General features: G+C 45.3%; 1 protein-coding gene across 2 annotated transcripts in view; it reads right to left on the minus strand.

The window, feature by feature from the left end:
- SMYD1 (SET and MYND domain containing 1) overlaps window positions 1-13,984 on the minus strand; it is a 49,763-nt gene continuing 35,779 nt past the window's right edge. For both annotated transcript variants that reach the window (XM_019970281.2, XM_019970280.2), the window contains 4 exons: window positions 10,977-11,069; window positions 7,233-7,396; window positions 5,687-5,855; window positions 1-4,524 (listed from right to left, as the gene is read on the minus strand). In XM_019970281.2, the coding sequence (XP_019825840.2) occupies window positions 4,366-4,524; window positions 5,687-5,855; window positions 7,233-7,396; window positions 10,977-11,069 (585 nt within the window). In that variant the 3' untranslated portion in view covers window positions 1-4,365. The remainder of the gene's footprint in view (window positions 4,525-5,686; window positions 5,856-7,232; window positions 7,397-10,976; window positions 11,070-13,984) is intronic.

A 13,984-nucleotide genomic window follows, 5' to 3' on the forward strand; every position in this document is an offset into this window, starting at 1 on the left:
TTTGCTTGGAAACATGGAAATTTAATAGCCTATTTGGACTGCTATAATAAAAACTCAAGATACATAGTTCTATGTCTCTTGTGCTCTGATCTAAGCAAATTCATTCACTTAATCATTCATTCAATACATATTAACTGAGCACCTACTATGTCCCAGGACCTGTGCTAGGTTCTGGGGATAGAAAGATGAATAAAGGGACAAAGCTCCTGCCCTCCGGAGGAGGCAGACAAGTAAAAAGGCGATATAAGGTCATGAGGAAAATGTTATGATGGGAGATTCAAGGGTAATATGACAGACTCCGATAGGCAGCCAGCTGAATCTAAACCTTTCAGGAAGGGCTTTACAGAAAGGGTGATTTCCAAAGTGGGTGCTGAAAGATGAATAGGAGTTGATAGGTTTTGCATATTTTAGACACAATGTTTCGAAACTCAGAGAGGCACAGGAGGACATGGGTCACCCAAGGACCCATGAGTAAGTGGCCCTGACTAAAATCTCAGATGAACTAAATACTCAGTAAGTAACTAGACCAGTAGTCAGATGTTCTCCTTGGGGGCAATGGGTGTTGAGGAGGAACAGGCGCAGGAGTGGGGAGAAAGGAAAGAGAAAGAGTTCCCTTTTGGACATGATGAGTTTGAGAGGCAGAACGTTCGACAGGAGATGTGGGACTAATGTTCAAGAACAAGGTTAGAGGGTACAGACTTAAGAACATCAGCCTCAAAAGTATGAAAGTGTTAGTCACTCAGTAGTGTCTGACTCTTTCCGAGTCCATGGGCTTCAGCCTGCCAGGCTCCTCTGTCCATAAGATTCTCTATGCAAGAATACTGGAGTGGGTGCCCATTCCTTTCTTCAGGGGATCTGCCCAATCTGCAGGCAGATTCTTTACCATCTGGGCCATCAGGGAAGCTCTGAGGCCATGAGGAAACAAAGAGCCTGGCTGAGCTCCTGGGGGAAGGTGTGCAGAGGGAGATGAGGACCAACCAAGAGTGACCAGAATGAACAAAACCAGCTCTAGGAAATACCAGCCTGTCAAGGGCAGGAGAGAAACCTCGACAGAGAATCATTACAAGGATGTGGTACCCAGAAATCAAGGGCTGTGATGCCAACTGAAGCAGAGAAGCCAGATAATACGAAGGCTGAAATGGCCCACCATGAGTCAACCTTGGAAAGCGCCATGATCATTCTGCAGTGGGTTCAGGAAGAAATGGAAAGTGAAGAAAGCTAAATTCCAGTATACAGTAGGTACAGAAAAATGCTGTCTGATTCCACTTATACAAGGTACCCAGAACAGTCAAATTCATAGGGCCAGAAAGTACATTGGTAGATGCAGGGCAGGGCAGGGAGGGGAGTTAGTATTTAATGGGGACAGAGCTTCAGTTTACTAAAGTGAAAAATTTGGGAGATGGACAATGGTGAGCACAACAATGGGAATGTACTTAGTGCCACTGAAATGTACAGTTAAATATGGTTAAAATAGTATGTTTCATATTATGTAACTTTTACCACAATAAAAAAAAAAGGCATTTTTTTTTTTAAAGAGGGAATTCTCTGGTGGTCCAGTGGCTAAGACTCTGTGCTTCCAATGCAGGGGGCCTGGGTTCGATCCCTGGTCAGGGAAATATATCCCACATGCTCAAGTAAGAGTTTGTGTGCCACAACCAAAAAAAAAAAAAAAAAAAAGCCCAATGCAGCCAAAATCAATAATTTTTTTTTTTAAAAAGAATTGTTAATAAACATGGGAGACAAAGCCTTTTAAAAAATAGTTAACCTTAAAGATTATGAGTCCCCTGCATGTCAATTAACTGCTTTAAATAAGCCAGAAATGTGAAGAATCCAAGATGAGAGAGAATATAGGGGAAGCGAGGTTTAAAGACCCAGGAGGGGACAGGAGTCCAAGGTGCAGGTGGAGAGTTTGGCTTTGGAGGAGAAGGGGGTGTGAGGAGGGGGGACGGGAAGGACAAGCACAGATATGACATGTGTGAACCCACGTGGGAAGAGGAAACTGAGGAAATCCCATCTCCTGGCCCCTCCATGAAGCAGGCAATGAGGGCCTGCTGAAAGCTGAGAACTCAAGAATAGGAGTGAAGAGCTGAAATAACCACTGGGCAAAGGGAGAGCCAGCAAGGGGCACAGGGAGCACGTCTGGGCTGCACCCCAAGGCCAGCTGAGGTTGGCGAGGAGTCTGTGGAAGAACCTGTGATGAAAGGTGCCATTTTCCTGGCTGTGCACAGACCTCCAGGTACAACAGAGGAAAAATAGGACAGCTGAATTAATCTAGGTCAGAACTCTGCTGGAAGGGGGCATGGGCCAAAAGGAAGACAGACACCTAATTTGAGAAGAGGGGATGGGAAACAGACCAGGAATATGGGAGAATGACCAGCAGTGTGGCAGATGAGAGTGACAAAGAAGGAAAGAGATTTGGAGGAAGGTTTTATATGAGGGTAAGTCACTTCAGTCATGTCCAACTCTGTGGCCCCACGGACTGTGGCCCGCCAGGTTCCTCTGTCCGTGAAATTTCCCAGGCAAGAATACCAGAGTGGGTTTCCATTTCCTATTCCAGGGGATCTTCCCAACCCAGGGATCAAACCAGGGTCTCCTGCATTGGCAGGCCAGTTTTTACCACTAATGCCACCTAGGAAGACTGGGAATAGAAGAGGGACCATTTGAACTGGCACAGTTGGCTCCCTGGGAGAGGGCTGGTTCCGTCCTTTGCCGTGTAGTATGTGGGCTTAGAAGAACTGTCACTCTCCCAGTGAAAGTTCTAAAGAAGCAGGTGTCCTCAGTAAAGAGCCAAGTGCCAGGTACAAGCACTCTGCAAAGAGTTGGCATCTTTGCAGAACTTTTTGGACAAAGATTTTGGCACATTGGCAGGGCTGTTAGGTTCCAAGGGAGGTAGTGGATTGTTCTGAGGATGAAGGGGTGTAAGGATGGAGGAAGTGACTCTTTAGGCACAGGTGACAAATCTAGGTCCTGGGGGGATCATGTGACTTCAAGATGTTAGTCAGAGCTCTGGGGTCAAGGGTGGCTCCAAAGGATATAGAAGACTTGGTGACACTCCCAAAAAGAGGGTTTTGGTCCAGGATCCCCCAAAACACTGGTGAGAAGTTTGGGCTCCCAGAAGATACAAGAGCACAATTAGAACAACTGTCCCAGGCCAATGGGACAGCTGGATTGGTTGATTCCCAAGACCCTCATTCTTGAGTGAAAAATCAAGAGCAGCTCCCCAGGAGATGAGAGCAAGTAGATCATACCCCAAAGAGGTCCCAACCTAAGTGTGAAGTGTCCAGATTAGACATTTCTCCTGGTAAGAAAAGTAAAGAACCCAGGGTATGGACAATGAAAGAAATTAACCCAAGGAAGTCATAATTATTCATAACTAAAAATAGAGATTTCCTGGGGGTCAGTGATGAAGTCTAAGCTGATATAGACCACCCAGGCACATGTAACCAAATCAAATATCCAAAGGCCAGTTCTGCTGGACCCATGATTATCAGGTAGGTGGGTTTCCAAATTTCTGCCTCAGCTTCACCCTAAAGAGACTTGGGCCAGAGAAATCTCAGCTAACATCCAACTACTCCCACATCATGGGAATCACAAGGCTTGACTCAGAGGGTAGAGAAGGGAGCCACTCCGTCTCTGTTCTAAAAGTAGTTTCAGAATAATCCTGGGAACCCAGACTTTAAACTGAGGCCTCAAGTGGCTTGAGCAAACCTCCCTCTCCTTCTGCACAGTACCCTTATTAAAGAGGTTCTAGTTCTCTGAGTAGGACCCACATGGCCCAAACACAGTCCCATCTTCATAACTCCACAGTCACCTGTGGAAACTGGACAACACCCATTCCAGTCAGCAAATCCTGAATATCCCTGAGATACCTGCACAGATAGGTGAGCAGACAGCTGAGACTCCAGGTACCTGCAACTCTCAGCTCAGAGGTCATCTCCTCCATGACTAACCGCCACCCACCCCCACCCCGCGATGGACACACACACACACACACACACACACCCTAGACACATATCCCTCTCTCCATACAGCTTACCATTGCATTTATTGTCACACTGTGTTTTAATTGTTTGTTTATGTTTCCTCTCCCCAGTTACCTTTGGAACTTCTTTATACCTAAGGTCTAGCACCCAATAAACACTTGTAGGATGAGTTAGACCGGGCTGGGCTGGGATAGAGTTAAACTGAATTGGACTGAGTTGAAGTTAAAGAAAATGACACCAGGGATCACAGAGCAGTACGTTCCCATGGCAACAAAGTTGCGTATTACCCTGATTTCCTCAAGGGTCTCCCCAGAAACCCACCACCCTCAGGATGTCTCCCCAGTGCCCCAGCCACGGCGCCCCTCCCCCACCATGCAGGTCTTCATTGCTTCTTGTGGAACAGAGCTGGCGCCGGCTCTTTGCTGGGCTCGGCCATGACCTGCATGGGTTGGTTGTTCAGGGCGGCCTCGCGCATCTTGTGGTACATGAATTCGTTCTGGCGGAACATGCGCAGTTCCATCTCCGTCTGCATCCGCATGGCCTGTGGGACGCGGATACATCGGAAACAGTGATGACAAAGCCCCAGGACGTGTCGGTCTCTGACTTATGTTGGCCCTGCTGGAAAGGACACATATACACCCTACACACACATGCACGCATGTATACTCACACTCATCCACTGGGGGTCGAATGTCTTGACAGTGGGCTCCATTTGTTAGGAAGAGGCAGTCACACGAACCACTGAGAGAGCAGCTTGTGGGACTGTTCTCAGCAGAGATTATTCTTAGGAAGTGCCAGGTGGGGACCTGGGTTTGAACCTTGGCTCCTGCACTGAAGTCCCATCTAACATTGTGGGACTTAATCCCTTCAGCCCTCAATTTGCTCATACATGAAATGGGTGAGATGCCCTGTACTCTATAATGTGCCAGGAAGACTACAGCCTGTGACACATAGCAAAACCCTCACCCTCCTAATGTTAATTCAAGAAATATTTATCAAGGGCCAGGCTTCGCTGCAGGGCTAAGGTCAAAGCAGTGAATACGGTGACAATGACTTATTTGACAAGCTTAATATACTGACATAAAGTTAGTCTTCTTGTACGTTCTATGACGCTAGGGTCTGTCTTCTTTCCCTATACTGCTGCCTGAGGACAGGCCTTTGGACTCTGTTACTTTCAAGCAAATCAGTGTTCAAAGCACAAAGGAAACCAGTAGCTATGAAGAGCATTCCATTCACACACCAATTCATCAAACCCTTGTGCCAACCCTGTCTTTTTCCTCCATTTCACTGATAAGGAGACTGAGGCCCATACATTCAGTATTAGCAGCCACACAGCTGGAAAGTGGTAAAGCAGCAGCAGCAGCAGTCTGATTCTAGAGCCTGTGCTCTCTGACTCTACTTCACATAGCAGGTTTTCTAATGTACGTGTTACACACACATGCATACCATTAGGTTTTCTCAGTCTAGGCTTGGAGCATCCTAGGGTTCAAGTCTGAGCTTCGCCATCCACTAGCTTTGTGACTAAGGACAGGTTACTCTCCTTCCCTGGGTCTCAGTTTTTTCAGATGTAAAATGAGAGGAGGGACTAAGCATGTCTGAATTCCCTCCTGGTCTAGCAGGCAACTAGGGTCTTTGCAAAAGCAGAATCTAGTACTCAGCTTTCATCTTCAGAGAGCCCAGCCCAGCCACAAGATGCCACTTGCCTCTAAGTCCTTGGTGATGGGATGAGAGGGTCCATGTGTGACCAGGAGGATGGCATAAGCTTTGCAGATCATGCCATGCCCCACTTCAATGTTGCCAGCATGCCAGTTGGTCAGCCCTGCCCGCATGATGGCCATGCCCAGCTGGGCATTGTTGTGATGGTACAGCTTCCTGTGGGGACAGAGCAAGTAATCATAACCCATATTCCCAACCTGCCTTGCATCTGCACAGCATTTGACAGCTTATAAAGCAACCATGGGACTTTCCTGGTGGTCCAGTGGTTAACAATCCTCCGTCCAATGCAGGGGACACAGGTTCAATCCCTCACTGGGGAATTAAGATCCCACTTGCTGTGGGGCAACTAGAGAGCCTGTGTGCCACAACTAGAGAGAAGCCTCAGCACACTGCAATGAAGACCCAGGGCAGTCAAAAATAAATAAATAAATAAATAAAAGTGACCTCACTGATTAAGTCCATTTGCTTTCCCATCAGCCCTGGGAGGTATCCACCATCAAAGATAGATTGAGGCACACAGAGCTGCAGTCAGATACCAAACACCCCACATGGTGAGACTGTGAGGTGGAGACTCTGACCTGGGCCACTGAGCCAAGTCCTCACAGGGAAACGGGGGCAGGATTGTACTTGGAACTTGAGTACTGGGAGCTGACAGCCTTCAGGAGTACCCAACCTCTCCTTGGGAAAAAGCTAAGAAGTTTAGGGGAAAAAAATAATTTGAATGCTCTTCGTGGGACCAAGTGGTATTCTTACCTCCCTGGTACCCTCCTTTTGTACCCTCCATGGATTGAAAAGGGTACCCTCCATTCAAAAAATACAACTTTCTTATGCAAAAGTATTCATTTGGCCAGAAATACAAATTCACACACCAATGTGGACACATATGGCAAGAGAAGACATTAGCAGAGGAAAGGCAAGGAAGTTGCCTTTTACAGTTTATAAGCAAGGATGGCCCACGCCTCTTTTATTTTCTTTCTTTTTTTCCTTCTCTTTCTCTCTGTTTTTTTGTTTGTTGTTTTTTTATCACACTGTGCGGCTTGCAGGATCTTAGTTCCCAAACCAGGGATTGAACTCTTATCCCCTGCAGTAGAAGCACAGAGTCTTAACCACTGACTATCAGGGAAGTCCCTTTCTTTTTTCTTTTGATAAACTCTAAAGCTGCAAGATTGCCTCTGTTGATTGGTTGATTGGTTGGGGGTGGGGGGAACCTTTCTAGGCACTTAAAAGCAAGCCAGATTTAGCCTTAAGGAAACCAAAAACAGAAGATGCCACCCAAATAATAGACAACCTGGAGGTGGGAAAGACAAAGGTTGACACACAGATTTCATCTCAAGTATCCGATCTGATTATTTGGACATTATTGGTGGGCACACCATGATAAAGAGGTTCAGTCATAAAGAGGATGGTGATAGATTACTAATGCCTGCTGTGGGTGCCAGAGGGAGGGATATAGTGATATGCCTGCCATCTTCTTACCATCCCTGAAATAGACACATTTCTGGAGACTACCTGAGACCCAGGATCGTCACCTACATGTAGCCATCCACCATCCTCCTGGCGTAGTGTGAGGCCTCCTCAAAGGCCTGCAGGTAGGAGAGGACCTCGGAAACAATGCTCAGCAGTCGCAGCGTGTAGATGTTGGTGTCGGCAAACACTGGCTCCTGCTTCTGCAGGCACTCCCGGCATAACTTCACAACCTAGGAGACACAAACCCTGATTGTACTCACTGCACCAGAGCACAAGCTTAATTCACATACGGGAGCATCATGATGCCATCATGGACACTCATGCTTTGAAGACTGAGGAAACTGCTAACAGAGATGGGAAAGCACCAGCTTGTGATTTGAAGAGAAAAATGGTTCCCATTTGGCTAAGATGTAGAGATGGAAAGGGTAACTGTGGGACACAGTGCTGACATGGCAGGATGAGGAGTTACCATAGAAGTTAGTATGGAGTCTGTTAACAGATGAATGGTACATATATACAAGGGAATTCTGCTCAGCCATAAAAAGGAAATGAATTTGAGTCAGTTGTAGTGAGATGGACGACCCTAGAGCCTGTTATACAGAATGATGTAAGTCAGAAAGACAAAAACAAATATTGCATATTAATGCATATATATGGAATCTAGAATATTTATTAGAAGGACTGATGCTGAAGCTGAAGCTCCGATACTTTGACCACCTGATGCAAAGGGCTGACTCATTGGAAAAGACCCTGACCCTGGGAAAGATTGAGGGTGAGGGGAGAAGGGGATGACAGAGGATGAGATGGTTGGATGGCATCATCAACTCAATGGACACAAGTCTGAACAAACTCCGGGAGGACAGGGAAGTGAAGGACAGGGAAGCCTGGGGTGCTGCAGTCCATGGGGTTGCAGAGTTGGACATGACTGAACAACAACAAATGGAATCTAGAAAAATAGTACTGATGAACCTATTTGCAGAGAAGAGATGGAGATGCAGACATCTTTCTCTGTGTCCATACCTCTGCCATGTGAGGATGCAGCGAGATGATATGCAAGGAAGGTGGCCAGACAAACATGAGCTAAGTTTCCTATCTGCTGTATGTATGTGTGCTAGTCAGGAGTTTCCTTAGCAATTGACAGAAACCTAAATAAAACTGGTTGAGAATAATGGAATCACACAATGGTATATTAAAAGGAACTCAGCCATTAAAAGGAACAAAACTGGGTTATTTGTAGATGTGGATGGACCTAGAGCTGTCATGCAGAGTGAAATGAAGTAAGTCAAAAAGAGAAAAATAAATATCGTATATTAATGCATATATGTGGAATATGAAAAATGGTATTGATGAACCTATTTGCAGGGAAGGAATGGAGATGCAGATATAAAGAATGGACACATCGGGGGAAAGAGAGGGAAGGACAAACTGAGAAGGTAGCACTGACATATATACACCATTATGTGTAAAATGGATAACTAGCAGGAAGCTGCTATATAACACAGGGAGTCCAGCCTGGCACTCCATGGCAACCTAGAAGGGTGGAATGTGTCAGGGACGGAGGCTCAAGGGGGCACTGATGCATGTCAGAGACCTCCACAACATTGTAATTATCCTCCAATTAAAAAAGAAGTCAGTAGGGAGTTATGAAAGCTATATTCACACATTACTTCCTCTCACAACAGCATGATGAGAGAAGTGCTGCTAATATCCTCATTTTCCCAGATGAGCAAACAGAAGCACCAAGAGGGTAAGTGCTTTGCTGAAGTTACACAGAGAGTGAGCCATGCAGTGCAGATTCAAACCAAGCAATGGAGCTTTATCTTAACCATCATGTCCGTGATTCTCCATCGTGGCTCTACTTCGGAATAATCTGGAGAGCTTTTTTTTTTTTTAACACCTTGAACAAGTAAAATTTCTACTTCTTAACTATGTTTCAATAAAGCTGGAAAAACATAAAGAGTATACCACATGCTGGAAGATATGGTCCCTTCTCATGAAGTATTGCTTATAAAGCAGTGCTTCACCTGAGCCTTTGACAGCCTTATAACACTTTTTATTAGGCTAGGAGGATGTGTAGTACGGTAGGTGATGTAACCAGTAGAATCCAAGCTATGGCTCCATTTCCACACCTCTATGGCTATAAAAGGCATCATTTGGACTAGTGATACCAGTGTGCACTCAGGTACCATTGGGACAAAATCTCTGTAAGTGCCTGGAGAGCTTTTTTAAATCCCGGTGTCTGAGTCCTACCCCAGACCAAAGAAATTAAATATCTAGGGGAGGGACCCTGGCATCTGTAGCTCGTATCTGCCCCCGGGTGGCCCTTATGCACAGTGACATTGGACAGTCATGACCTGCTAGAAGTGTACAGGATGGATTGGAAGAGAGAAGGTCCAGGAGACTGACTAGAAGGAGGCCACATTGGTCCTGGTGAGGAAGAAGATGGGCTCAATCCCAAGGGACTTGGAGGCAGGCTTTCCTGACTAATTCACATGTAGACATAGCTTCAGTGATGCCCTACAAAGTCAGATGGTTTCTAGATTTTAGTGGTTCATAGCTCTCCTCTCTTTCCCTTGCCAATCTCATGGAAGAAACGTCACACAATTCTTTCCATTTCCAATGAGTGGAAATTAGTTTTCTCTGAGATTCTCCCAGAGGCCCCTGGGGCAACTGGGTGGGGGTGTGACAGAGTGTGAGCTAACAAGCCATCCATCCTGAAAACAATCATGAACTCATAGGCACTCTCCAGCCCTACATCTGGCCCTGCCCAGCTTAAGCGCAGAAGAGGACAGACGAAGAAGAAGAGAGGACAGAGGAATGGAATCAGGAACTGAAGCTCCTACCTCAAACCTCTAAATTTTCTATATTGCACAGCAACACTTTGTTCATGGGACTCTCCCTGAGACTTGACAGACTCCTGGGAGGCAAGCAGCATGTCCTGTGTTGGTCACCTCAATAAGGGCTCAAAAATAGGCAATGAATGAATGAGGAAAGAAGAATGAAGACAACGGACAAGCTGACAGAAATGAACAGAAATGAATCTCCCACACTGCCACACCCTAGTGGCATCCAAACCCAGCCACACAAGTTCTTTAAAGAGCTTGGAGGGGGAAAAAAAAATACTGTGATGATCCCTGTGTTCTGTTGCAGACTGGGTGAATCACATCTCAGGGGGTGAGACACAGGAATCTGTATTTCCAACAAACTGCCTGACAGAATTCAATGCAAGTAAGTGCTCTGCAGGTCAGTGCTGGTGGTGGGTCTCAACTTTAGGTGCACATTGAAATCACACGGGAGCTTTAAAAATCTTGATGTCTGGGTCCCACTCTAAGAGATTCTGGAAGGACTGTCCTGAGTGTCAGTATTTTTCAATGATTCTAGTGTACAGCCTGGCTCTAACGTACAGCCAGGGTTGAATGCACAGTTAGAAGAGCTTGGAAAGTGTAGGCAGGACACATGTTCAGTTACCAGAAAGCAAGCCACCCACTGCCGTTTCCATTCCTCCATCCCTGATGCCAACCTAAAATATTACAGACCATCCCCCAAACCCCAGGGACATTTGTCAGGCTGCCTGTGCTTTCCTCAAACCCAGTTTTAGTGAGTTGAACCATCAGTGAGAACACGCCCCTAAAAGAGGCTGCATGGCTTAGGGGCAAGAAGAGTCATGGTCTCAACCATGGGACATCTTCCAGAAAAAAAACCTGCTTGGTAGCCTCCCCGTCTTGACTGCCCCCCACCATTTCCCTCCTTTACTAGAGAACCCTTCTGCCCTCTTCCCCACCCCTATCCCCTATAAAAATGAATTTTTACCTCGTGGTACAAACCCTCAGAGCGAGCCTTGTCGATTTTTTCCAGTGTATCCTTGGAGAATTGTATCATCTCCTTCACCACCTCCTGAGAGGGCTGGGAAAGGAAGGGACACTGAGCTGGAGACCTGTTCGTGAGGCAGTCCACCGCATCTCTGAACAGCCAATATTTTCTTTATTGGAGTATAATTGCTTTACAATGTTGTGTTAGTTTCTGCTGTTCAACGAAGTGAATCATCCATAACTGTACACATATCCCCCTCCCTCTGGGACCTCCCTCGTACCACCCACCCCCATCCCAGAGAACCGAAGTGAACTCCCTGTGCTATAGAGGAGGCTTCCACTGGCTCTCTTTTTATACATGGCAGAGTATATATGTCAATCCCAATCTCCCAATTTGTCCAACCCTCCCACCCCGCCGACCATGTCTACATTTTAGTTCTCTATGTCAGCGTCTCATTCCTGCCCTGCAAATAGGTTCAGTTGCTCTTGTTGACATTTACTGTAGTACGAGATTAATGCCTTCCTCCTTGTGAATGCTTCATTTCTGTAAATGCCGCTCAGGATCCCTAAAGCTTTTCCAACTCCCTCATTATGCTTCTGATGCACATTGCATTTTCCATTGACCAAGTTCCTGAGCCTTGCTGCTGGATCATGTTCCCCAGCCCAGCTCGTGCCTGGGTTTATAGACCCCAGTGAAGAATCTGACATTAATCCCTGTTGTGTTTTCTCTGGCATTTTGGATTCTTATTGTATTCTATCACCCAAAATGTTTGCCATTCTTCCTCTTGACTTCAAATCAACCACATATTCTATAGGTATGGCCTTGAATCTTTGTTTTCACCCAAATACTGACCAGCACAGGGCTGAGGACAGAGTCTGAGAGTTTGACAAAAAAAAAAAAATCATACTCCAGTTTGCCACTGAAGCTCATTAAACAGGGCCCTGTGGCTATGGGCTGTCAACCCTTTCACGTGTCTCTGCATCCTGCTCATAGTTCCTTAGGATGATCAAAATGATATCATGGAACGTCCTTGGTGATCTGGTGGTTAAGAATCCACCTTACAAAGCAGGGACACAGGTTTGATTTCTGGTCAGGGAAATAAGATCCCACATGCCCAGGAGCAACCAATCTTCGTGACACAACTAGTGAAACACAAGTGCCACAACTACAGAATCAGTGCCCTGCAGCAAACGGCCCAGTGGGCCTCAGCGAAGACCGGACACAACAAAATAAATAAACGCATGATTAAAAAAAAAAAAGGCTACCATGAAGAACTTGTTAGCTGTGAAATCTAGACCAATTAGGCTTCCTACGTTTGCCTAAGCAGTCTAGTGATCTTGTAAAACAAAAATGAGGTTTTGATATTCAAGATAGCATAATTAAGAAGCCAGTTCCCATGAAAGCATAATTTTGAAGAAAAAGTGCCAGATTTCCCAAAGACCAAAGAAAGAGTTTGCCTGCAATGCTTACCAATATCAGAAGCTCTTTTCTGGGGGGGAAAAAAAAAAGTTTTTTGCTCAGGCAAATCTGATATAATTTTTTCAAAAATAAAAATATCTTTATTATTTATTCTGACTGTAAAATTAATATATGCAAACTGTAAAAAAAAAAAACATATGAAAAAAACATGGAGAAAAAAAGCAGAAATCCCCAGAACTCACCCAAAGATGGACACAGTATGTTGAGGAGTATTTTCTAATACTTATACATAGGAATAATATTTTAAATATTTAACAACTAGTATAGGAAAAGCACTGACAGATCAAAGGCACAGACACATCAATAGTATGTCTACATGACCATATCAGCTTACACTGGCTGATAAAGTTCTGATACACAGAACTTTGGTCCTGCATGTTCACACATGCATGAGTGTGTCTATGTCTATAGCATCATACTTTTCTAACTGGTATAGTAACATATTTCTCTCTATTGCCTGTTTTTTTTTCACTCATTATAGTCAGATTTATGGTTTTTCCAGTAGTCATGTATGGCAATGGCACCCCACTCCAGTACTCTTGCCTGGAAAATCCCATGGACAGAGGAGCCTGGTAGGCTGCAGTCCATGGGGTAGCTAAGAGTCGGACCCGACTGAGCGACTTCACTTTCACTTTTCACTTTCATGCATTGGAGAAGAAAATGGCAACCCACTCCAGTGTTCTTGTCTGGAGAATCCCAGGGACTGGGGAGCCTGGTGGGCATCCGTCTATGGGGTCGCACAGAGTCGGACACGACTGAAATGATGCAGCAGCAGCAGCATGTATGGATATTAGAGTTGGACCATAAAGAAGGCTGAATGCCAAAGAATTGATGCTTTTGAACTGTGGTGCTGAAGAAGACTCTTGAGAGTCCCTTGGAGTGCAAGGAGATCAAACCAGTCAATCCTAAAGGAAATCAGTCCTGAATATTCATTGGAAGGACTGATGCTGAAACTGAAGCTCCAATACTTTGGCCATCTGATGCGGAGAGCCAACTCATTGGAAAAGACCCTGGTGCTGGGAAATATTGAAGCAAAAGGAGAAGGGGGTGGCAGAGGATGAGATGGTTAAATAGCATTATTGACTCCATGGGCAGGAATCTGAGGGAACTCAGGGAGACAGTGAAGGACAGGGGGGCCTGGAATGCTGCAGTCCATGGGTTTGCACAGAGATGGACACGACTTAGTGACTGAACAGTAGATATTTCCCCATATAAATATGAAAACAAAACTACCAAGCATTTTAAAGAATTTTACAGACATTATCATGCTGCCCACAGGAAGAGCTCATTCATTCTGTGTTCTAAGCATAACAGTCTGGAGTGAAAGAAGCATGAGACCAATTTTCTAAGGAAAATGGTCTATCCCAGGCAAAAAAAGCCCTGTAACTGATTTCTAAAAAAAAAAAACAAAAAACCCTATATTGCCTTTTTAATAACTAGAATTTTCTACTGTACGAAGCTAGACTAATTTATTTAATCAGGTCTCCAAGTATCCAATTTTTTTTTTTACCATAAGGAATTGGGGTCAA

Source organism: Bos indicus, chromosome 11 (assembly GCF_029378745.1).
Source record: "Bos indicus isolate NIAB-ARS_2022 breed Sahiwal x Tharparkar chromosome 11, NIAB-ARS_B.indTharparkar_mat_pri_1.0, whole genome shotgun sequence".
NCBI lineage: Eukaryota > Metazoa > Chordata > Mammalia > Artiodactyla > Bovidae > Bos > Bos indicus.